The 22,662-nt window shown below is 41.3% G+C and overlaps 2 protein-coding genes across 3 annotated transcripts; one reads left to right on the top strand and one right to left on the bottom strand.

Moving 5' to 3' along the window:
* The first annotated feature begins 2,382 nt into the window (after window positions 1-2,382).
* Window positions 2,383-8,094, top strand: ube2l3a (ubiquitin-conjugating enzyme E2L 3a). The gene is made up of 4 exons (XM_080834469.1): window positions 2,383-2,418; window positions 4,073-4,168; window positions 4,290-4,476; window positions 7,075-8,094. Exons 1-4 carry the CDS (start codon window positions 2,392-2,394, stop codon window positions 7,227-7,229), a joined length of 465 nt encoding a protein of 154 aa, XP_080690595.1. The 5' UTR covers window positions 2,383-2,391; the 3' UTR covers window positions 7,230-8,094.
* Window positions 8,095-12,226: 4,132 nt separating this feature from the next.
* On the bottom strand, window positions 12,227-20,861 carry ckmt2a (creatine kinase, mitochondrial 2a (sarcomeric)). Of its 2 annotated transcripts, none has more exons than XM_080835030.1 (10): window positions 20,803-20,861; window positions 18,736-18,905; window positions 17,571-17,769; window positions 17,201-17,296; window positions 16,659-16,880; window positions 16,104-16,189; window positions 14,499-14,622; window positions 13,225-13,359; window positions 12,815-12,940; window positions 12,227-12,479 (listed from the first exon to the last, which is right to left on the bottom strand). In XM_080835030.1, the coding sequence occupies exons 2-10, from the start codon at window positions 18,879-18,881 to the stop codon at window positions 12,363-12,365; spliced, it is 1,251 nt and encodes a 416-aa protein (XP_080691156.1). In that variant the 5' UTR covers window positions 18,882-18,905; window positions 20,803-20,861; the 3' UTR covers window positions 12,227-12,362. The 2 variants fall into 2 exon arrangements, with proteins under 2 accessions (XP_080691156.1, XP_080691155.1); XM_080835029.1 differs by lacking the exon at window positions 16,104-16,189 and adding an exon at window positions 15,420-15,505.
* Window positions 20,862-22,662: the final 1,801 nt, after the last annotated feature.

Below are 22,662 nucleotides of genomic sequence, written 5' to 3'. Positions count from 1 at the left end.
TTTTACAAATATTTCTTGAAGGTTTTCACAATGAAATCCATAAAAATGAATTTTTTATCAAATTTTCAAGTTCAATTTATACAATTCATCAAAATCTAAGTGCAATATTTCTTTGTAAAATGCAAAATACTGCTCATATTGATTCCAGAGTTGTTAATTGATGAAATTGAACATACATTAATCCAATCAGTATCATAATATTTCAGTTGATTACTCAATATACTTAATTTTTTACAAAACATCCTGTGTTTCGGTAGTGCTGCACTGTTTCGGTAGTGACATCCAGTGTTTCGGTAGTGACTGCACTGTTGGATGGATGTTCATTTCTCTCCCAAAATCTTCCAAAAGGTGCTCTGGGCCGCCCTTTAGTCCACACAACACATTTATTTAAAAATTATGGGATTGAACTACTTACCATTTCATTTTGTCACTACTGAAATCATCAGGTCACTACCATATGTTTCGGTAGTGACTGTTTCGGTAGTGACAATTCTAGCTAACTTTAAGCATAAATAAAGAATTCTAACAAGCACACGGCATGCAAACACATCTTTGAAGAGGTGAACACACATACAAACATAAGATTTTCCATGAAACCCCAAAAGGTTTACTTAATTGAAGAAAACATGCGTTTCGGTAGTGACAATTCTTAAGGTTACACGTCGATTTTCAGACTTTGGAACACATTTATATAAAAACTATGGGATTTAGCTACTTACCATTCAACCATGAGGGTCAGAGATGCAGTGTCACTGCATGGTCAAAAATGCAGAGTCGTGGCTAAAACACAGGCTCAGCCAATGGACTAAAACTCTTGTGTTTCGGTAGTGACATGAAAACTAGGGACATGATTTTTTGAGTATAGAAAATTGATTTAAAAATTAAACCCACAATAAATCTAAATATTCCAAGTTTTGTTTCAACCCAATCATAAAGATCTTTGAAATTAAATCATTGAAAAAAATCAAAAAAAATTGAAAAGTGTTATTTAAAGGCATTGAAATTTAGATGTCAGGGTTGGGGACAGCTACTTCCCAATAGAAAGTACCCTATAAATGATGATTTTGTATATATTTAGCTTATCACTATCTCATGTAATGCATTGGGTTTATATAGACCATAACATTTTCTAATTAAATATCTATGCCTAAATACCTAATTGTTTTGTAAATAGTTTTTATTGTTGAGGGACTGCATATTACACGAATTCGGTAGAATGGCCCATATACTACGGACATAATGGTAAAGCCTAAAGTAGGCCAATACCTAGCCGTGCCACTTCAAGACGTTCATCAAAACATATAAACTGTGGTATGCAGATGACATAATACAGGTTCGGCCAGTTGCATGTCTAGCCAAAACCTACTTTTCAAAATTATACCTAATCAGTCTGCAGGAGCATATAATAGTTAATTTCAGTTTATCAAGCCAAAATCAAGCTTTATCACTAGGGTGAGGATAATCCAGCCACTGCTTTTTAAGTTTTAATACACAAATGCAGTTGTTGAAAATGATTTACCTCCGACATGAATAAATTTACTTGTTCGGGCATAGGCCCACGTTTTCGGCATTTCTGTTAACGTACAGTAACCATACTCATAGTATTAGTTCTTATGCCCTACAGAGCATGCAATTCTTTTTAGTTTTACGTTTGATCAGACCTCTACATTTTTAAGCCTTTGTCTTTATGTATTTCACCCAGATGCACTATCGACCTTGTGGATGAGTTTGAAGTGTGGCAAGTCCTCCCAAAGTGGTACCATGATCAGAAAACCCAAACCACAATCTATAACGCCCCTTGGTGGATACAAGGTGTAAAACACACTGTTATCATTTTCGGATCCTCATAGGATTGCTGTCATCCGAAAACTGTCCAGAACTTGTGGGCTTACTTCTCAGGTTATGTTTGGGAACATTTTGCTCAATTAAAGTATTGTTTAAGGTCTGCTTCGTGCTCGTTAGTAATAACCCACCAAGTTAAGTCATCTTTTAATTTTCAATGTTGCAACACAAAAAAACCTTAACAGTCTTTCAGAGAGGATCCAAAAGGCAGAAACAACGAATCTGGCTGAAGTAATAGGTTACATTTAATTTGCAGGCTTTAATGGGCTAGGCTTTATGCTATTCAAAAATGCAGTTGAGATCCGTATAGGCCTACTCAGAAACTACAATATACATGCAACGAGGGTTAATGGTATGTTTTTTCTAGAGACTGAATAAAGATGACCAGGTCTATTTATTCAGTTGTGTAGTTTTATAGACTGCGCAATCACCACAAGTTTCTCTGTGAAAAACTTCTAGCTACCAAGTATGAATGAGGTATGCAAGCATAGAGGCTAGTTGGCCTGATGGATTTCGCTGTGTATTGTGGGAGTACGCAGTAAATCCAAGATGGCGGCGAGCAGAAGGCTGCACAAGGTAAGTCTCCTGATCAGTCATGGATAATGTAAAGCTAGTTTCGCTCAGACACGATAAATGACGGTAACAGTGAATCAACAGTGTTTGTTACTGTTTAACCCTATTGAAAACCCAAACTGGTGTAACTCCAGTGAAAACATTTATGATGGAACAATCACGCTACCTAGCTAACATTTGCTAATGTAACTTCCTAGCTAGCTAACAAGAGTGCTAACGCTTGGTTAGCTAACTGGCAGGGCTAGTTTATCTACCCGGGAACCGGTATACCACAAGGCCAGTATCAGGAAATAGGACCTTTATATTGAGAGATGATGTCTGCGTAGGGGAATTTTTTAATAATTTGCACCTTTTCCCTTTATTCCGAAAGGGTGAGTTTCTAGCTTTATTCCCAACCAACCATATTGACAAGCTTTGTTTGTCAGACGTCGCACCGCGGTTCAGTGTTGTTAGCCAGTTAGCTAGCTCCCGAAAGAACTTAAGCAGCGGTTGGTCCTGTTGCCGGACATGCTAAAGGAGGCTGCCGGTTAGCGAGAAACCTTGTTGCGAACCCTATTGTCATTATCAGAGCTGTGTGTCAAAATGATAATCCATTAAATAGCAAGACGTTTTACTTCTTATATACGTCATGGTAATCTAATTTTGTGGTGCTCATATTCCAATTAATGGACCGCTCCTTTATCGCCCAAGCATCGGTAGCTAGTCAAGTTAGCTAGCTAGGTAGCCTCAAAGTTGTCAAAAACGAAACCGTATGAAGTCAATCTTGAGTGAATGTGAAATCTCGATGTATTTCGCGACACACTCAATCACATTTTATTCCGTACTATTTTTATGATGTATTCAAGGGAAATCAGCTTTGTTTTCTTCAGCTATCTAACGTTAGCCATTGCCCAAGATCACATTCGGTTTCGAAGCCAACTGTTCCAATGTAACTGGCAGCCATTAGGGCAATTAATGTAATCGAAATCCGAAGTTGTTGAATGAATCAAACCACATACTGTAGTTTGATGTACTCACGACACACCTCCACCCTTATTATAATAGATATGATAACCCACGGTTAATCATAGTTTAGGACAGGCTACCTAACACAATGGGTCTTCCGCCTAAACCAGAGCTTGGCTATGGCAGTTGTTGAACTTGTATTCAAAAGCAATTTTTACATCCCTGGCAAGGACCTATTCATTACAAATTTGAATGAGCTTTGTTCAGATTTGGTTTGTAATGAAATGTTACACTTGTGGTTAACATGTCATGAACTAGACGATGTCCGTGGTGGGTAATGTCCAGTTGTCAATTATCATGGTTACATTACTTGGTTAAGCATGTTGTTTAAAGAATAAGAATTGTTAAAACAGATTTTGGAGTTTGTTAGTTGTGACATTTGTCTCAACTGTTTTAGAAAAGCTGCAAGTCACTATGAGTTGTATAGTCTTCATGAATTTCTATATGTAATTGGAAATGGCTCACCAACTTCTTGGCTAGATAATTATGTTTATTCATTTAAATATAGGTGTTTGTGTGTGTGTGTGTGTGTGTGTGTGTGTGTGTGTGTGTGTGTGTGTGTGTTTATGTATGTATACAGATAAAGCCATATATAAATAATCTTGACAATATTGGATTTTGTAAATAATCATCTTGCTCACATGTTTGGCAGGAACTTGACGAAATTCGCAAGTCTGGAATGAAAAATTTCCGCAACATCCAAGTTGATGAATCAAACATTTTGACTTGGCAAGGTCTCATTGTTCCAGTAAGTGCACTTAAACATGTTCACTAAACATCTCTGTTCATTATTTTTGGCACAGTTGATGCAGTTTATCTTTTCATCCAGCCTTTTGCTGTTAGACATGATATGTATTCTTCTGTTGAAGGACAACCCCCCATATGACAAAGGAGCATTTCGGATCGAGATAATATTTCCTGCGGAATATCCCTTTAAACCCCCCAAAATCACATTCAAAACGAAGATTTACCACCCCAACATTGATGAGAAGGGCCAGGTTTGCTTGCCTGTAATAAGCCCAGAGAACTGGAAACCAGCTACCAAAACTGACCAAGGTAATGCATGATCATTCTTTGCTCTTGTATTCATAGGATATGGTACATGAGAGGAAAATAGCGATGACAGTTAGACATTCAGAGAAGGGTTGTTATTTCGCTCACAACATTTTTTGGGAAGATGGTGTGCCTTGTTGTTGTCAGTGTTACTGAGGCAGGGCTCTATGCTAAGGTTTTCCAAGGAGCACATGTGCTCCTAAATGAAAAAAAGTAGGAGCACACAAAGAAATTTAGGAGCACAGCAGGGTTTTTTTAAGCGGAAGTAAAGCATGTCATACTCAATTGCGACCTATAGTTCCATACATTGTATTTTCCCATGTTTAACCCCATTCATGTTCAGTGATTCCAAAGCAAGGTAGCTGGTAAATTGATCAAATTACTGCATTTGTTCATATTTCAACACTTTGGTTAACCTCTTATCAATTGTTATTAGTAGCATTTTACATAGCCAGCTTTACTTAAATGTATTGTAAGATAAAGCTTGTTAGACTTAATGCAGTTAGAGTTAGACTGTATCTAACATAAGCAACACTTTTACTGTAGCTAGCTAGTGAACACTTGTATCACGTTGGTTTATAGTCTGTCACATTAGTTCTAGTTATTGGTGTTCGTTGGCATACAAAGCTAGTCTTCTCTTATTAGCCTAGTTTGTACATATGATTAGAGCTAGCAGCAATGAATTGCAGATTAAGGGGTCCCCTATCTCAGTATTCATTTGGCAGCTATTTTAGATTTAGTCTTAAGACAAAAATGCTTATTAGTTTTAGTCACATTTAGTCATAGTTATCCTTTTTAGTTTTAGTCTAGTTTTCGTTGATGAAACTCATTATAATTTAGTCTAGTTTAAGGCACATTTAAAAGTTTTATTATAGCCACTTTAAACTCCTTTCCTTCCCTCCTCAAGCCCATGGACCCCCTGTGTTGTGTCTACAACTGCATTATAGTCAAGCTTGCAGTACTTCAATTCTGGATGCAATAAGTCTCCAAGATACAGATCTCTTAGTATATGCCTACAGCTGAATTCCAATTAATTCAATGTAAATAATCATTTTAAGGCAATACTTAATTAACAGAATTATCATTCAAATATATGAGAATATCACGTCTAGATTTTGAAAATTCAAATGATGTGATGGCACAATACAACTTCTATGCCTAGCTGGCCTTAGAGTTAAATCAACCACATATCCTCCATATGAAATGCTGTGCAATCTCATAACCAACAGATTTAGCTAGATGGATAGTTTTGACAGTTGAAAGTGGTGTCAATGATAATAACAATTGCACAAATAGACAAGGATATTTATACCAATCACATATTAATTTATTTTTTTCTTGATACATTTTATGCATGGCCTGTCCTATAGTCCATACAGAAAGGAGTTAACTAGCTAGCTATTGATAGCGAGTATAACTTAGCTAGGATATGCTACTTCATAGTTAGCTAACGTTAGCTAGCTAAACATATGCAGAGGCTAACGTGAGGCTCCAATTGAAAATAACTAGCTAGCTATCCAAGCTGACACAACCTATACATTCGACTGTCCATTTGAAGTTAACTTAACGTTGGCTAATATATTCTTATAACTAGTTATCATTGACAGTTACTAGCTTGCAACTAGCTTACTAGCTGCTGTTGTGAGCTACAGAATGGGAGCTAGCAAAGCCATTTCTAGTTCTGCTTCACAATATTGCTGCCTAGTGTTTTAAGTTAACGTAAAACATAAATGTTTATAAAGTATCAGACATAAACAGGATACAACACACCAGTAACCAATTGATATTATGTGTTAATTTACCGAAAATGTCAGTAAATCGAGATGGTGCTACTGGTCCCGTCGAAAACCATTCAAACAGGTTGCCTGGAGTGGGGTTTTTGCGAGCTACTTATACCAAGTGATCGCATGTCGGCGAGAACAGAGCGTTGTAATTCTCTTTTTATATGTCTCTGGCCCATTGGTTGCGAATCGTCGCTCTCATTTGCAGGAAGTTAAGCGCGTCATTATGATATGTTCACATCGTGCAGTCGCGACCCCGTCACTTGTTTCCATGTGAAATCAATGGTACGCTTCACTTCTTGGTGCAGTATTGACAACAGCCCGTCACTCGCACACCGTGCTCGTAAATTATTTTTCAAGTTCGCACATACCTATTTTTAGGTGCAAATGTGAGTGAAATACTTGCACTGTAGAGCCCTGCGAGGTCACTGTTTGTGTGTTTTCTGAAGATGTGTTACCTTTTTCTAGACACATTTTGCCTTCACCCCTCTAAGTTTATGTTCTTTTGTTGTTGCCAGATTCTGTTGTTGTTCGGTTTCTTAAATCAGTTGACTGTCGTTCTGAGAAGCAGGGTAGCAATGCTTTCGTCTACACAGGCCCAAGAGCAGGGGCAAATTTCATACAAATATAAACATACCAAACAATGTGATGCTCAAGATGTCCAGAATTCAGATTCATATGTGAATTTCACCCTTCCAGCTGTTATTTATTTGTTTAAGGAATCCCAGGCCTTAGTGATTATGGGTTGCGTCCAGGAAGAGCTGTTAATGGTGAATAACCTGAATTTGCCTCAGATTTGTTTTTCTCTTATTCTCCACAGTGATCCAGTCTCTGATCGCACTGGTCAATGACCCCCAACCAGAACATCCCCTCAGAGCGGACCTGGCAGAGGAGTACTCTAAGGACCGTAAAAAATTCTTTAAGAACGCAGAGGAGTTTACGAAGAAACATGGCGAAAAGCGACCTATGGACTAACAATGCAGCAGTTACACTCCCCACTGTATAACACCCAACCCCACCCCAAAAAAAACCTCACGACACACCACCCTCTCTGTCCTCTCTCTCAGAATACTCAGCCATTAAGCAGCAGCACCTGGAATCCCGCCCACCCCCTAGAGGCCCCTCCCACCCCAAGAGGTTTCTGCCAATCAAAGCAGGGTCACTTCTCAGCGTTAGCTTGTTTGCAGTTTCCAACTTTATACTGATTTCTTAAATGAAATAAAGAGGGAGAAAATCGGGAGTGGAAAACCACAGGGGCGCTGTTGAAGGCTGAGGTCTTGAGGAAATGTTAAAAGGAAAAAAAGGGGGCAGTGGTGTTCCACGTTAATTAGTTATTTTGCTCAGAATAGTGTACTGCTCTCTTTCTGTCTCTGTCTCTGTCTCTCCCTCACACATACACGCACTGGGCAGAGAGCTTTGACTGTTTTTTTGAGCAGAATCCCACGGTGAGGTAATGTTAGAGTTTCTTCGTTTTCTTTCACTTTCAGGACCCACCGATCTTTTGTGAAAACCGAAATCCAGTAATTACGTTGCAAACTCCCATTGCCGTGGTTGAGTTGTTAATGGGTGTTGGAAAGGTTTCTTTTATATTTCTTTTTATTTTCAGATTGCTTTTCATTTATGTTTTGGCCTAGGTTGCACTGTACTGTGTGGAACTTTGTGTTATGTTCTCCATAACTTCAGTTTGTAAGTCAATGATTATTCAAAAATACGCAGTGTAATCACTGTTACTGATACAATGTTTAAGATAAAAAAAATGAGAAAGAAAGAAGAAAACACATTTGTGGGTGTGATCATATATACTTTAATACATTTTAGGGGTTTCCCCCCTGTGTGTCTACCCTGTTGTATACATCGCTGCTCTAGTGTGGAGTCTAACATCATGCTTGCCTTTCCTCTAAGTGTAGTCAGCTAAGAGGGAACAATTATTTCAATATAAAAAGATTACATGGATAAAAAGGGACAGAGGTTTTCTCGTACTGCTGAATCTTAAGTCTTACCATGCCTGTTCCTGCTTAGCGTTGGTCTTTAGTCACCTATGTATAGATACATTTCAAAATCTAGGAAATACATCCATCAAACACTTCCAGAACACTTTGCATAATTTGGAGTTCATACTAGGTCATTTTGCCTGATTCATATTAACATTAGTAATTAAATGTTCAGATGCCAGTTTGTGCAGCCCTGAATCTTAAAATGTTATGAATGTTACCTTGAACTGGGGGGGTGAATGAATGAATCAGTCAAGTAAGTGGGAAAAAGAAGTTAAATTCATGGTTACATGTCTATTATCAGAGATAATCTGCAGTAGCCTTAATTTTAGTCCCAGCGCAGCGCACAGTATACCACAAAAGGATTGAGGAATGGTATTTCTTTCATTATGACCAGATTTCCACATGAGTCAACATGAAGAAATCCTCAGCCAGCAGTCTAAAAAAAAAATGGCCTTCAACTTTTCACTGCATGTCATTACAAAACCGAAATCTTCATCACACTAACCCATTTGTGACCAGTACATGACCCCTAAATACTCCATCCATATTTAAAAGGGAGGAAGTGCCCATCTTGTTTGGCTGGGTCAAGAATTAGAAGAAGGCAATTGTAGAAATGATACTAGCTCCTGATTGGCTACGTCACCCATATGCTGTACGTACATGTCATACGATGAGAGGGATAAAGTCCTTTACATTTTAGCCTCAAATAACCTCAAGCGGTCTCCCCCTCTGTCTTAGCTGTCCTGTGCTCAGAAGTGCAGTGTGGTTCATTCTTAGATTCAAACAGCAATATTACCTCAATCTGCTGGTCAGCACAGACCAAAAACTGCCTCCTCTAGCTATGTGCATTGCGTGTGACCATGGACGTCAGTCAGTCAGCAAAAGGGAAAGATCAAAACTCCCAGGGAACAAATGGTCGAAATAATAAAATTACTCATATCAGACGCGGGTCTTTGAGTCTGTCTGTGCCACTTTGCACCTCTGAGGTTTCTTCTACTTGCCTCCATTGAGGGAGCTCTGTGTTACGCTCCAACAACCTCTACACCATCTTAGATCAGTATTTTCGGACGGCTGGTTCATCTCTTCAACAAAGCCTTCAGTGCACTAGTGGTATAAAAAACTTTCATCTCACTATGGTTGTTGCTGTGGTAAAACAACTATGCAAAGAACCCATACAAAAATATTTTTCTGAAGAGCCTACCAGGCAATCCATGAATACAACACAGACACACTGAGAGTCAGTAAAAGGTAATTTTTTTTTTCTAAAAAAAAAAACCCAGCACAAAAACATTAGCTGGTTTGCTGGTGTTACAAGCTTGTTTTGCGGTAAATATTTTTTTAGGCTGAGAGAACAGTTGTGAATATTACATCACTTGTGTTGCCTGTTGTGGTTCTTCGCAAAGACATCCTGGTCTGAGGGCGTTCCCCTTTATTACTGAGTACAGACCAGGAACAAACAAGCAACAAAAGGCCAACAAAAACACAAACGCCCTCATTTCAAGGCTGAAGACTGACATTTTAAATGCAATGTCCTGGTTTCAGTTTCATTTCAAATCTGTGTGCTTGAGTTCAGAGCCATAACAAGATAATCATGATGCTGTACTAGCATGATAACATTCAGTTATGATGTGCAGTCTATGGCTCCTTCAGATTTCCTGCAAGAATTCGAGAGCAGCTGATTGCACTGATAAATGCCATGCCAGAACCTAATGAGGGTTTTGTAACAGAACCATGTGGGAAAATCTCACTTTTGTAGGGCTTAAAAATGTCTGCTTATCCTGCCTATGCCACAAGGTGGCAGAGTTCACTCTCAAGAAAAGCGTGAGGAAGAGGCTTTAGCTGCTTATTTGCATCAGGTAAGGAGCAAATGTAAGAACTAATGTAAACAAAATATTATCATTAGTGATGTGAAGTATGATGTTAACACAGACCACACCTCGTACTTACGCTTTTATTGACTAATCCAATAACTTGTCCATGAATGCACACACGCACACACACACACACACACACACACACACACACACACACACACACACACACACACCTTCCCTAGTCCCTTGTTCATGAACGCACCGAAAGAGTGACCCTTTGATCCTCTGGATTTATGTCTGGTAAGTACATTTTTGCCAGTCCACGGATCTGTTTCAGTTAACTGTATGGCTGAGCCTCGTCCCTGCATGTGGATATTCACAGAAGGTTCACTGAAGAAGTCTTCGGATACATTTGTCTACAGCCCCTTTAAACTGTAAAATGACCATGTATGATGTTCACGATTTGACGTTCAAGGATTGATGGTAATGGTATTGTTTATAGAAACATCTGCAATTCTGTGGTTAACCGGAGGAAAACAGACATCTTTATAATGATTGTATGACCTTCAAGGCCATTTCTGCATTATGGAAATATAGGGCAAAGACAGGATAGAGCCAAGTCCCTATCTGAAGTGTGAAGAAATTGTAAAAGTAAATGGCTGAACAGGGTGGGTCTTAAAGCAGCAGTAAGAGTTTCGGTTCAACAGTACTGAAGTATATTACTGTACATGATAGGGGACAGTGTTACATTTTCACATTTCTGACCAGTACCAGAGAACCAGATGCGTAGCCTGGGAAAAGTGGGAAGGACAGGTGTGATTATCTGTCCTTCACATGACCATCTAAAGGAAGGTTGTACCAAAACTAGCTGTCCATAAACGTACACCTTAAAAATGGTAAAATCCTCTATACCGTACCCTAAGAAGTGGAGTGGCAATGCTATGTAATGATGTGGAGGGGTATAGCATAGACCTACTGCCATGCTATTTTACACCTAATTGTCAGGTGGTTCTCTCACGCCAGGGGAAGAGTTCCAAGGGCTCTAAATATAACCAGCCCGGTTTTGGTTTCAGGTGATCGATGAGCAAACTGCAAACACTCACTCACACACACTCAGTGCCAATGTTTCTACCACTGTCCTGCCCAAGTCAGCCCCAGGCTGTGTTAGACTCTCACCAACCAAATCTCTCCAACCCTCTCCACTCTTAAGTATACAGAGTATAAGATTAGCATTATTAGTTACACGTCACAAATAAGCTTATAAGAATAATAATTAAATTAGCACCACAAACACTAAGCTGTCCGCTAATCACAGCTAGTGGAAGACAGTTGGAGTGAAATGAGGAGACCAGTTATTTATTCTTCTTTACCACACACTTTATTAGTTAGATTTACTGGTAATCTGACTTATGGTAATTTAAGGGTTATCACCCAACTCAAGGGTTATCACCCAACGAGCCCACTTCTTCACCATGCTGTAAGAAGGGGCACCCTCCCCTAGTGTTGCCACCATGTCCTCGTGGACCTCTTTGGATGATAAGCCCTTGAGACTGAGGTAGCAGATGACTACCCCAAGGCTAATGTCTATTATCTCAGACTCAGCACTGACTTTCAATTTTCAATGATCTGAATCAGAAATACCACCAAACGTAATAAACTTTCTGCATGGTCAGTCAACGAGTTTAACTGCATGTGCAAGTAGCTACAGTATAACTCATCTCCTTCTAGCTTAGGCCACAAGTGTATGAGTCACCCCTTGTAGAAGTGGGCCCGCATCCTGGCCCTGGTCATTCATTCCCCTTCTCTTATGGCTTTGATGATTTCTCCTGCATTAAACGTATCATGGGCTGTCGAGGGACTGAGCTGCAGCTTGATGGCTGTTGCCAAGGCTTTAGGCACTAAGAAGCTGGCACAGGGAATGTCATGTGTTCCTAAAACCCAGGGGCGGGGGGTGGGGGGCTAAGCCCAGATCAGCGTAACAGACGCATTACCAGCAAGGGCAGTGGAGTAGTAAGATTCGATTCTGTTATCTTCAAGCAGTCCCGCAAGCAACAAAAGCTACTGTGCCCCCTATGGAGAAGAATCCCCATTAATGTAAGGCACAGTAATGATATACTTGTTTATGTTTGTCAAGCTTAACTCAAGAGAAAGATGACACGTGGGCTTTTTTTTACAGGTTTATTTATTTAATTGTTGTTTTTGTACATATAAGACCTTCTGTGTCGTGGTGGTTGAAGGAGAGCTTTTGTCTCCAAACGGTGCTGGGCCCACACTACCCCTCAGGCTCAGGCAATGCCACATTACTTCTTGAACTGAGCAACGGGAGCCGGCACTTTGAAGTCCTGGCCTTTTTCCAACTTTTTCTCGCACTCGATCAGGAAATTGACGCCGTCGATTAGTGTCTGAACCAGCTCGACCTGTTCAAGGCACAAACAAAGGTTGATTAAAAATCAGAGGGAGACCCTTCTGTAGGCTTGAGCATCAAGTGCTGTTATTAAAGGTCAAGTCATGGTAGTTATAGCAATTGCTGACCTCTAAAGGGGTTGGTGGAGAGACTGAAATTGTGGTTAGTAAGGCCATAATATGTTCAGATAGTGTGTGTGTGTGTGTGTGTGTGTGTGTGTGTGTGTGTGTGTGTGTGTGTGTGTGTGTGTGTGTGTGTGTGTGTGTGTGTGTGTCTGTGTGTGTGTGTGTGTGTGTGTGTGTGTGTGTGTGTGTGTGTGTGTGCGTGTACTTTCAGGCAGCCCCTCACCTCAGATTTTCCCAGACGGTCATTGTTTGAGATGTCAAAGGTGTCACCCGTGGCAGCTGTGTCCACGCCACCAGTGCCGCGTTTCTGCAGACGCATGTTATTCAGGATCTTGCCAAAGCGGGCATCCTGGTGGAGGAAACAAACATACAAACCAACAATAACAGATCAGCTTAGTACACATCAAATCACTTAACCTCATTTTCAGGGACAGGAATTGAACAAACAGATATACGTATATATATAACTCAGTGTGCTGATCCACATAAAACAATACCCTTTGCTCAGAATTGATTTTGTAAACATTTAACAGCCTGTTGAACATAATAATATAAAATATTTCATAAAATACTTTTGGAACATTCCCTCCTATGGTCAGGTAACTGTGTGGGTCAAGCATGGCCTGTTCTCACCTGGCTAAGTTTGGGCAGTTTGACGTGGACTCCGGCTCTCAGGCCTGTGCCCAGGTTGGAGGGGCAGGTGAGGATGTAGCCCAGGCGCTCGTTCCACATGAACTCCCAGCCACGCTCCTGGATTAGATGCTCCACCTTAAGTGTCACAGCGATAGACAGAATTAACAAACACACTCTATAACTCACTCTCTTCCTTGCATACTCACTTAGTCACTCACTCATATACTGGGATGGACTCATAGTTCACTCACTTGCTCACTCACAGTGATAGAGGACAGTATTAGCTTATTTCTGCATAATTTGAGGATATTCAGTTGTGCTTCACAAGTAACTACACCACATGGTTCAAAATCCATTACAGCACAGGGATATGATTGGGCAGGTACAGAATGGAAGAGCAGGAATTGGGCTAGGTGACAGTTGGAAAATAGAGTAAGGCTACGTTGCCAATGAGGAGGCAGATGGTAACCAGCTTGGTTTGCAAACCAGAAAAAGAAACTAGACAATAAGGAGCAGCTCAGGTGTGGAAAGGGCAATGGATGAACTGGCATAATGTTGAGAAGAGGAAAAATGTAACTGCATGAAATTCATTGTTACGGCAACTCATGATGTCCTCCCAACTCCACAGGGCCTCAGTGAGTGGGTGGGTGAAGACGGAAGCTGCAGGTTGTGTTTGGGTGTTGGCTCATATTCTGTCTGGTTGTAAAACTAGCTTGACCCAGGGTCGCTACACATGGGGAAGTTAAATCATTGCCGTGGTTGTTTGAGAATAGACGAGTAGAGGTGAACTCTTACCAGTTAGTGACAGTACCAGTACAATTCCTTTTGAGGGAGAAAAGTGGACACCATGCATGTACAAACAGTACTGGCAAAGTAAAGGGTTTGAGGATTGCTAGCTGATAGGTGCTGGTTGATAATTATGCAAGCAACCCCAAAGTCATAGGTACACAGAAACATGTTCCGTTACATTGTAAAATTGTTCTACTGATTGGAAGTGCAACCCAACTCCTGACCCTTTCATGCTTTTCACTGACATAATAAGGGTATTCCATGCTACTGTTCCCCAAGACTAGGACATACACTTAACATATTACAGAACTATTAGGATGTCTTAGAGAACATTGGGAAATTTAGTGGTAATGTGATGAACAACTGCTAGATGAAAGACGGAGGGTGGGAATTCCCCTTTCGTTCCTCTATAAAAAGGCATTCATTGGGTTTCCAGAGGTGGCTAAACTTATGGGCTGAACATTTCAAAATGCCTCCCACATCACCTGTTTCAGCCCACGGCAGAACCTCTCGAACACTCTGGTCATGTTGCCTCCCTTCTCCATGGAGATGACGCGAGTGTGGTCCTCCTCATTGATCCAGATGAGGAAAGTCTTCTCATTGTTGTGCCTAAAGGTCAGAAAGGTCACAGAGCGATGGTGAGGAGAGGAAGGACATATGTGCAATGAAACTGTGAGTAGTGGCGAGGCACTTTTTGGATTTTTATAGGAATTTTCAAACACAGAGACAATGCACAGAGCAAAAAGCAGTGAAAAAGCAAGATTTTATAGGTATACAAGTATACAGCTATATAAAAACAAGAGTTTTCAAAGGGACCAAAGTGAGAGTACCCCTTATATTTTCCTAGTGTTTATTCAGCTGTGGGTGAACACAGCTAAATGCTCTATCACCATCTGCCTCAGGAATATACTGTATTGAATATGCAGGTCAGAAATTCAATTCTAACTGTCTTGCCTTCCATACAACACTCAACATAGGCAATTTCCCAGGTCTTTTGGCTTTCACAGCTACATGTATAACTGGATGGTTTTAACACATCAGAATCAGAATTGTATTCAGAGTGCCACTGAGCAGTTTAAACTGACTTTGCAATGCCAAATCATCATACTACCTCATACAAGCAATGTGTACAGCCTGCCAGGTGTAATTTGTGTGAGCAAAAGCATGTAATTAAGATTATCCATGTAATTAGTACTGTCAGATGTTTGTCCTTAAAGCAGTAAGCCATGTAATCTGGCTTAATTAAATTGTATCCTTCAGTGTTTCAGTTGATCTCCCCTTTGATTTGTAGTCCGTACTTTTATTTTAGATCAATGCAGAACCACGTTTGAAAGCAGAACAGCGTACATGCAGATGCACAGGCAGAAAAATGGCCATTCGATCATGCAGGAGTCTAGTGTCCCTACCAGATACCCCTGGCATCAGGCCAGTCACGGGCCATCCCTGCGCACGTCAGCAAAGGGGACACTGGTTTGTCGAAGAGGAAGTGGTCCTACAAGGCCAGGTAGGAGGAGGAGGAGGAAAGGAGATGGAGGAGGAAGATTATGGGGAAGAGGAGTTGGTGTAGTTCTAGGAAAGTTCTAGTAGCTCAGTCCACATTTAGCATATTTAAGGAAGTATGGTTTATTTAAGGAAATACTAAACAGGTCATGGTGTTATTATAAGATATGAAAAAGTTTAGTATTTTAGATAGCACATTATTTACAGGCTTTGGGAAGGTGATTGATTTGTCTCAAGAACTGAAATGGTATTTGTTCAGCATCAATAAAAGTTGAAAGGGTTTATGAACTTCATCAGTGAATCATAATAAAATGCTTTAGATTCTTCAGAGAATAGAGAACGTCACGGAATGTACGGACTGTGGAGCATATAGGTTAGAAAGGTAGAACTACATTAGGCTAACAAATTAACTCATTCGTTAGAATCACTACTTCTAGATGTTGACAGCCAAGAATACACCAGAAAAGGGGGATGCAGGATTGGAAAAAGTTATGGATAAATAAGGAAGGCGGTGGACCATTGTGTGGAAACTACACTAGACTCATTCTTGGGCTCTAACTCCTTAGGGTCTTTCTGGCACTTCGTCTTACCAGATCCCACGAGCATCAGGCCAGTCTCTGGCCATTCCAGCTGCAGTCAGCAGCGGAGACACCGGCTTATCAAACAGGAAGTGCTCCTGAGGCACGGCAGCATGTGATGAGCAGGACAGAGTGATTGCATGAGGTGTGGATATGTGTGAAGACATTCACAACAAGGCACCCCTCCGATTCTAAACTCTGACAGCAAGTATGTCCCCACTTTGTAGCCATCATTTACATATTTCCTGATGTACATAACACTCCCCCAACCGCCTTTGAAATACATCAGAGAAAGGGGGGAAATTATAGACTGAGGATGTTTTGGAACAAAAGCATACAGATTAGATATTCCATTGTGTGTTGGAGAATGGAGCCTGTAAAAATATGCAGTGTGGTATAAATACATATATACACACTGTATGGGCCAGTAGTCTTGATGCTGGTCTTGACTGAACCAGGGTCAGATCAGAAATGGATAGCTCATCGGAGGCTCCACATTTAAGTCATCTTCTCTTAATTACTCAGCCGATGCGATAACTGACCTAGAACTGCCGGTGAGCTACTCACGTCAATAAGCTGCTGCTGCTCCTGGTCTGTCATGTCGCCCAGGCCGTAATAGCGCCCTGCCAGGTCCCCCTTGAGGCCGGCCAGGGCTGTGACCACCACGCGCTCTACCTCTCGACGCTCGGCGCGCGAGCATGCAGGGGGAAGGCTGAGGCCACGGATGCTGCGTCCAGTACGCACACGAGAAGAGAGCACGTACTTATTGTCGAACACGCCGTTGGTGATCTGCAGTGGCAGAGAGAGGGATATGAAAGAGAAGAACAGAGCGAAGGTGAGATGAGATGAGAATGCAGGAGAGGGTGAGAGAATTAGAGAGAAGATAAATGTATGAGAGAACAAAAGTTGATGACAGAAGTGAATCCAATATAGTGTTCAGTTTTGTCAGAAATGAAAATTTCTACAATAATGACCGGAAGTTCTAAGATACATACATAGCCTACACACTGAACCACGCTTTCTCATTCAGGAATAACATTGCTGTTTTTTGTCCATTTGTATGCTACTTTTCTACCCTTGGTCTGACTAGGAAATGTGGAAACAGGCACCTTGCTGGAATCCAGATCGGTGGGGTGCTTCATGGTATGGGGGTCATAGCCGTTGTGTCTGTCCAAAATGACTGGGTCGAAAATTTCTGCAAACACCTGAGGAAACAGACGCAGGAAAAACACTGATGAGGGGCAGGGACTGATGCTCACCCTTCTGAAAGTTCTGTAAACCACTGGAATGTGCAGTAGCTATCACAGATAGCAAATAACAGTGGAACGAATCACACCATTGAACTGCCACCTGGGATGCTAATTTTTTTTTAAAACCTTGTGCTTGCACTGTGAAATGAATTTGCTTTGTTGTATCATTACTCTGATGTTATGTATTGTACTTTAATCCCACAATGTTCCTAAAAGCTTTTCTCTGTACCTCATAGCTTTCCTCATCTCCTGCTACCATGCCAACGGTCTTGATGAAGGGATGTCCAGGGTTGTCCACCCCGGTCTGGATGCACTGGTCCAGGGTCCAGTTGCGGGGGGTGCTTTTGTCCCTCAGCTTGCCATAGATGGCTGGGGTAAGGGCAGTAGCCATGCAGTTATTGTGCTTGCGGAGGTCTGGGAAGTCGGAACTTCAGGGGAATCACCAAACGTAAACAAATCATGAATTGTTATGGGCAGTCGAAAGTGGCTGCTTTTAGATATAGTCTTCATTGAAAGAACTGTGCTGATTATAATATTCAGTATGTAATATAATGTACAGACATTACCACGAAACATCATCCAAAGTAAGGTTAAATATATATGGTTATTATGTTTATATGATATTAATACAGATAAGCCTATTTACTTATAAAACAAACAGAAGGCTCTTTGACCTTTGGGGGATAAGTCAATCAGCTATCAGCTGGGAAGAAGGGTTATTAGATCTATTTCCATTGGGGCAGAAGAAGAGGGGAGTCCCAGGTCACTGGGGGCTTAAAAAACTCTATCTCTCTGTCTCTCTGTCTCTCTCTCTCACTCTCTCTGGGGGCTTAAGAAACTCTCTCTCTCTCTCTCTCTCTCTCTCTCTTTCTTTCTGTCTCTTTCTCTCTACCTGAACTGGAGGCTTATGGGTGTGCTGCTGGTCTGATCCCATCTTTGCTGATCTTTTGTCAGCTTGCTGTGGGAGTATGGTAGGGGTCACAGGAGGTCACTGGCATCACGTAGTCTAAGCTCCTTAGGTTTCCACCTCCCGCCTCTCTTCACCTTTGACTCAGTTACACTGCAGCAAACCAGTGCCTGATGACCAGCACCACTAGAGAGGGTATCAAATTAATCTGGCACCTTCTCTCTCCCTCTCTTTCTTTCTCTCTCTCTCTTCACTCTTTCTCTGCTACTGCTTAACTCAGTACAGGTTTATTCGCATGCAAAGGGGGTGGCTGTCTATACTCTGTGTACAAGTAATTCACCTCAACAACAGTACGAGGTAAGAAACACAAGTATGAATGGGAGTGTTCATCTGTGCACATTCATTCATGCAAGTAAAGGTGTGTCTGTGTGTGTGTGTGTGCACATGAGTAGTTATGGGTACAAATGTGTGTTGTGTTTGCATTCACCTCGGTGGGTAAAGCATCGTCCTTTCCTTGGCAGATACGGCTGCGTTGTCGCTCAGCATGTATCCAGTTGCCACGGTGCCAGCACCCAGACTGGCCAGCAACACCGCTGTGTTGCGACCGCTCAGCATCTTGGTGAAGGACGCCATGGTTATAAGTCACAGGGGTTTCAACTGAAAATACCAGAGAGAGGACATGTCAATAAAAACATTATTTACAATCATTCCCTTAACAGATACTTTAATCAGAAGGTACAATACAAGTAGAATGTGTGAGCTCTTAGAAGAGAATCCATGGTCATGTGTTGCAGTTACAGAAAAGATCTGTATCACATGACGGGACAAGAATCCTTCCATTTTGTCCCACTAAAAAGACGTGGCAGCCTTGGATGAGCAGTCAGTGGAGAGAGTTTATATTCTGTATTCTTTTATCTTGCTCTAGAAGACCCACAGCATTACTCTTGCATGCTCTTATTCCCTAAAAGAGAGCTTCTTTAGTCAGATGACTGTTTAACTGCATGCCACGGGAGATTTGCTGTAATGCTGTGACAGGTGTCATCTCAAGTCAGCAGGACATCACCTGACCTCGTTTCAAATGGATCAGCAGCTCCATAAGTGATTTTTCAGACAGTAACCTGTTGAACAGTAAACTGCCTACCTGCTCTGAAACTCGTTTTATGTCAGCCTTTGGGATGTCTGTTTGATCTATGAGTGATGCTGTAAATACAGCAAATGATAAATGTGAAAGGTTGGAGTGCCATTGAAGGGTAAGCTCTCAGTTAAGCCCCTCTGTCCTATTCGACCTCTACATAAAGACTGTCGGTGGTCAGTTACCTTTGGTTATATTCCCCAGGACAAGACTAGGAATCACTATGTGTGAAAAAGAATCACCTAAAAAAGTGGACCACATTTACAAGTTATCCCTAGATGTACTTGTAGCTCTCTCTCTCTCTCTCTCTCTTTCCAGGAGAACCTTTCCATTTTATTTGACTCCTCATTTGCCCCTCTCCCCTTTTGAAGTTCCAGTTATGTGCTGTGGAGCTGACCGATTGCCAGAACACTGGAGTCACACACTGTAACTAGACACCTGACTACTAAATTAAGGCTGGGGACGCAAGTCACTGATGGCTTAAAAGCGGCCCCCACTCCTCCCCACATCCCCCTTCACAGTTCACTCTGTTGCCCCCCCACGCTTCCCTCCCCACCTTTAGTTCTCCTGCCCTGCCTTGACATTCTGAAGCGGGTCACGCGCGCAGGATGAGGAGAGCCGCTAGCCAAATCACAGGGTGGGAAGTAAGTGAGTGAGCGTGGAAACGAGCCGACAGCCTCAGCGCTTACAGATTCAGTGGAAGCGCCTGGAAACCCGGATGACGGATGACATGAGTGAACAGGTGGTCTGTCCTGCACTTTGCCCTGATCTGAGGTCTAGCTTTGGGTGCACTTGTCCTTGGATTACTGGGTCTCTTAGGGATTACACCATAACATTGGATGTGAAGCAGGAAAAGGAGGAATAATGGGTGTTTCAGCTTGGTCAAGATCATTAGAGGAAACATATAGAAATGAGAAATTACTATTAGCATTTCTTTTCCTTAAGATATTCACACTTTAGTTGCCACACACAAAGCTGTCATTTCAATGTAGGGGTTCTGCTAACATAGCAAGGACAAATAAACATGACTGACATTAAGTCCAAAGGTAATACTTTAAAGAAAAAATACTTCCTATGCAAAAGAGCTGAGCTGAGATCTTAGATTTTAGCATGACCTTTAAATTAGAGATAGTCCGACCATTAAAACGTACATACTGTAAGTTATTTGCAATGAAAGCCATTCTGACATTTCAAAGTCACCCACACCGTCACGGGTGCTAAAAGCATTATAGACTACAAATTGCACATGGTTACAGCATAACAATTGTCAGAGATGTTAGACAGAGCTGAGGACTCAAATTGCCTAATTAGGAATGAGATAGAGGAATTACAAAAAAGATATCCCAGTCAGTCAGTCAGTTTGTGACCAAGTCAAAAGAGTATAGGGTGTAGTGAGACCTAAGCTGTGCGAGTGATTCCTACCTGTCAAGACGATGCTGTCTCCCTGCTGTGACTCACTCCTAAAACCCGCTGGGCTTGAGGATCCCCAAAGCTCCGCCCCCTCCATCGGATTAATGCTGGCCATGCTGACCAATCAGCTTGATTTGAAGTATCAGCTACCCAGATTCAGTCTGGCCATCCACCCCCCACCCCACACCCACACAGTGGCCTTCTTGACCCCCCCCCCCCCCCTCCTCTCTATGATCCAACGCCTGATCCAGCAGCACAGGCCTCGCGACTAGCCTCACCTCAACTTATATTCACAAGTGTCATCACAGTACAGTGCCTCTCAAAACATGCATGGAAAATATACAAAGACACAACAAGAATGCAATTCGACAAAATGCAGGCACTTGCACATTGTACAACAGCACTGAAGATTGTCAAAGTTGCTGGATTGTCTCCTGGTTGCTGACTTAGCGAACATCAGTGTAAGCACATAGCTTTTGAATCAAGTAACAATAATTCATTTGTGAGTGTGTGCACCCTGAATAAATCTTCCAAATGACTAACAATGAGGTACATGATACACACGGCATGGAAATAAGGCAATCAAACAGGAAATGAAAGAGAAGACAAATACTTTTATTTCACACTGAAAATAAATGTTGATCCCTCCAAGGTGCCATTCCTTTATTACTACTGCGGTATAGAAGAATGTATAAAAGCAGACTCCCACCTAGGAAGTGGATGTGGCAGGAGCCTCTGCATGCAGGCTATGGTTGTGGGGGAGAGAGCAGAGAAACAGTGCAAGATTGGCTGAAGTCCCCTAACCAATGACCATTAAGTACCATCATCATAACACTGGCAGCAGTCCACGCGAACATGAATACATAAACAAGGTTATGAATATAATGTCCTACTGAATCAATGCAACACAGTCAAACAAATCTCTAACTTAGTAATATAAATTATTAATTAAATACTTATTACAATGAAAAAAAATGCCATAACAAACCATGTCAGAAATACACACAGAAATGAAACTACAAACTATAACTTTACAGTGCTTTTTAAAGACACGTGGCCACTCCTTCCCAATATCAACCATGCAATATTAGTCTTCAACCATGCATTATTAGTCTTCAACCATGCAATATTAGTCTACAACAAAATCCCATTCAGCTCATAGGTTTTGGCTGCATCAGAGACTCACTGCCTCACACGTTCTCATTAAACCAAAGTCATTAACAAAAACAGGTGATTCATCCAGAGATTGTAACAAGTATTATTCAAAACATTAAATAAAAATGACTTCAATTCATGTGTTTTTCAACCATTAGCAGCATTTTGCCCGTTTAAGAAGGAGTTTATGAAGTATAAAGCATCTATATTTACAAAGTTTATACAGTCATCACAGCTACTAACACACACATAAATAACTGAAAACTCAAACAGGTGCTTTATATGCGCTACTGCTAAAGGAAGAGAACATGAATCAAACAGGTGTCATCAACAGCCTGTAGCAATGGCATAAAGGCCTGAACACACAGACACAGACTTTAATGTGGAGGAGGACATTGGGCCAAACAAAACTTCTTGGGAGTAAGCAACTGCAGGAATGCTGGGCAAAGTGTAGCGTGCTTTTCTTACTCATGAAAGTCAATCAGTAGGTGCAACATGCCCTCTCGTCTCAGAAGAAGAACACATATTTATGCCCCGACGTAACAATGCAGAGCTCTACTGTTGGTTTTAATGGGAAATTGTTTACAAAAGTCTCTTCAGTGCTTGCCTTTTTTTTAATGGTCTGGCATGTCTAAGATATACAGGTAAACAGTCTTGAAATGTAGGAAAATTGTGGTTTGATCCAAGGATGTGTCAAAAAGGATTGTTGTTTTCTAA

The sequence above is a fragment of the Sprattus sprattus genome (genome assembly GCF_963457725.1).
Source record: "Sprattus sprattus genome assembly, chromosome: 3".
NCBI lineage: Eukaryota > Metazoa > Chordata > Actinopteri > Clupeiformes > Clupeidae > Sprattus > Sprattus sprattus.
This window is presented reverse-complemented; position numbering and strand designations above follow the sequence as displayed.

What these genes read in the sequence shown, in the direction of transcription:
- ube2l3a (XM_080834469.1), top strand. Translation starts at nt 2,392, where the DNA reads ATGGCGGCGAGCAGAAGGCTGCACAAG. An exon ending in CGAGCAGAAGGCTGCACAAG is followed by an intron (nt 2,419 to 4,072) that starts GTAAGTCTCCTG and finishes CATGTTTGGCAG; the next exon opens with GAACTTGACGAAATTCGCAA. An exon ending in GGCAAGGTCTCATTGTTCCA is followed by an intron (nt 4,169 to 4,289) that starts GTAAGTGCACTT and finishes CTTCTGTTGAAG; the next exon opens with GACAACCCCCCATATGACAA.
- ckmt2a (XM_080835030.1), bottom strand. Translation starts at nt 18,881, where the DNA reads ATGGCGTCCTTCACCAAGATGCTGAGCGGTCGCAACACAGCGGTGTTG. An exon ending in GAGATGAGGAAAGCTATGAG is followed by an intron (nt 17,297 to 17,570) that starts GTACAGAGAAAA and finishes CTGTTTCCTCAG; the next exon opens with GTGTTTGCAGAAATTTTCGA. An exon ending in CCTGATGCTCGTGGGATCTG is followed by an intron (nt 14,623 to 16,103) that starts GTAAGACGAAGT and finishes TCTGACCTTTAG; the next exon opens with GCACAACAATGAGAAGACTT.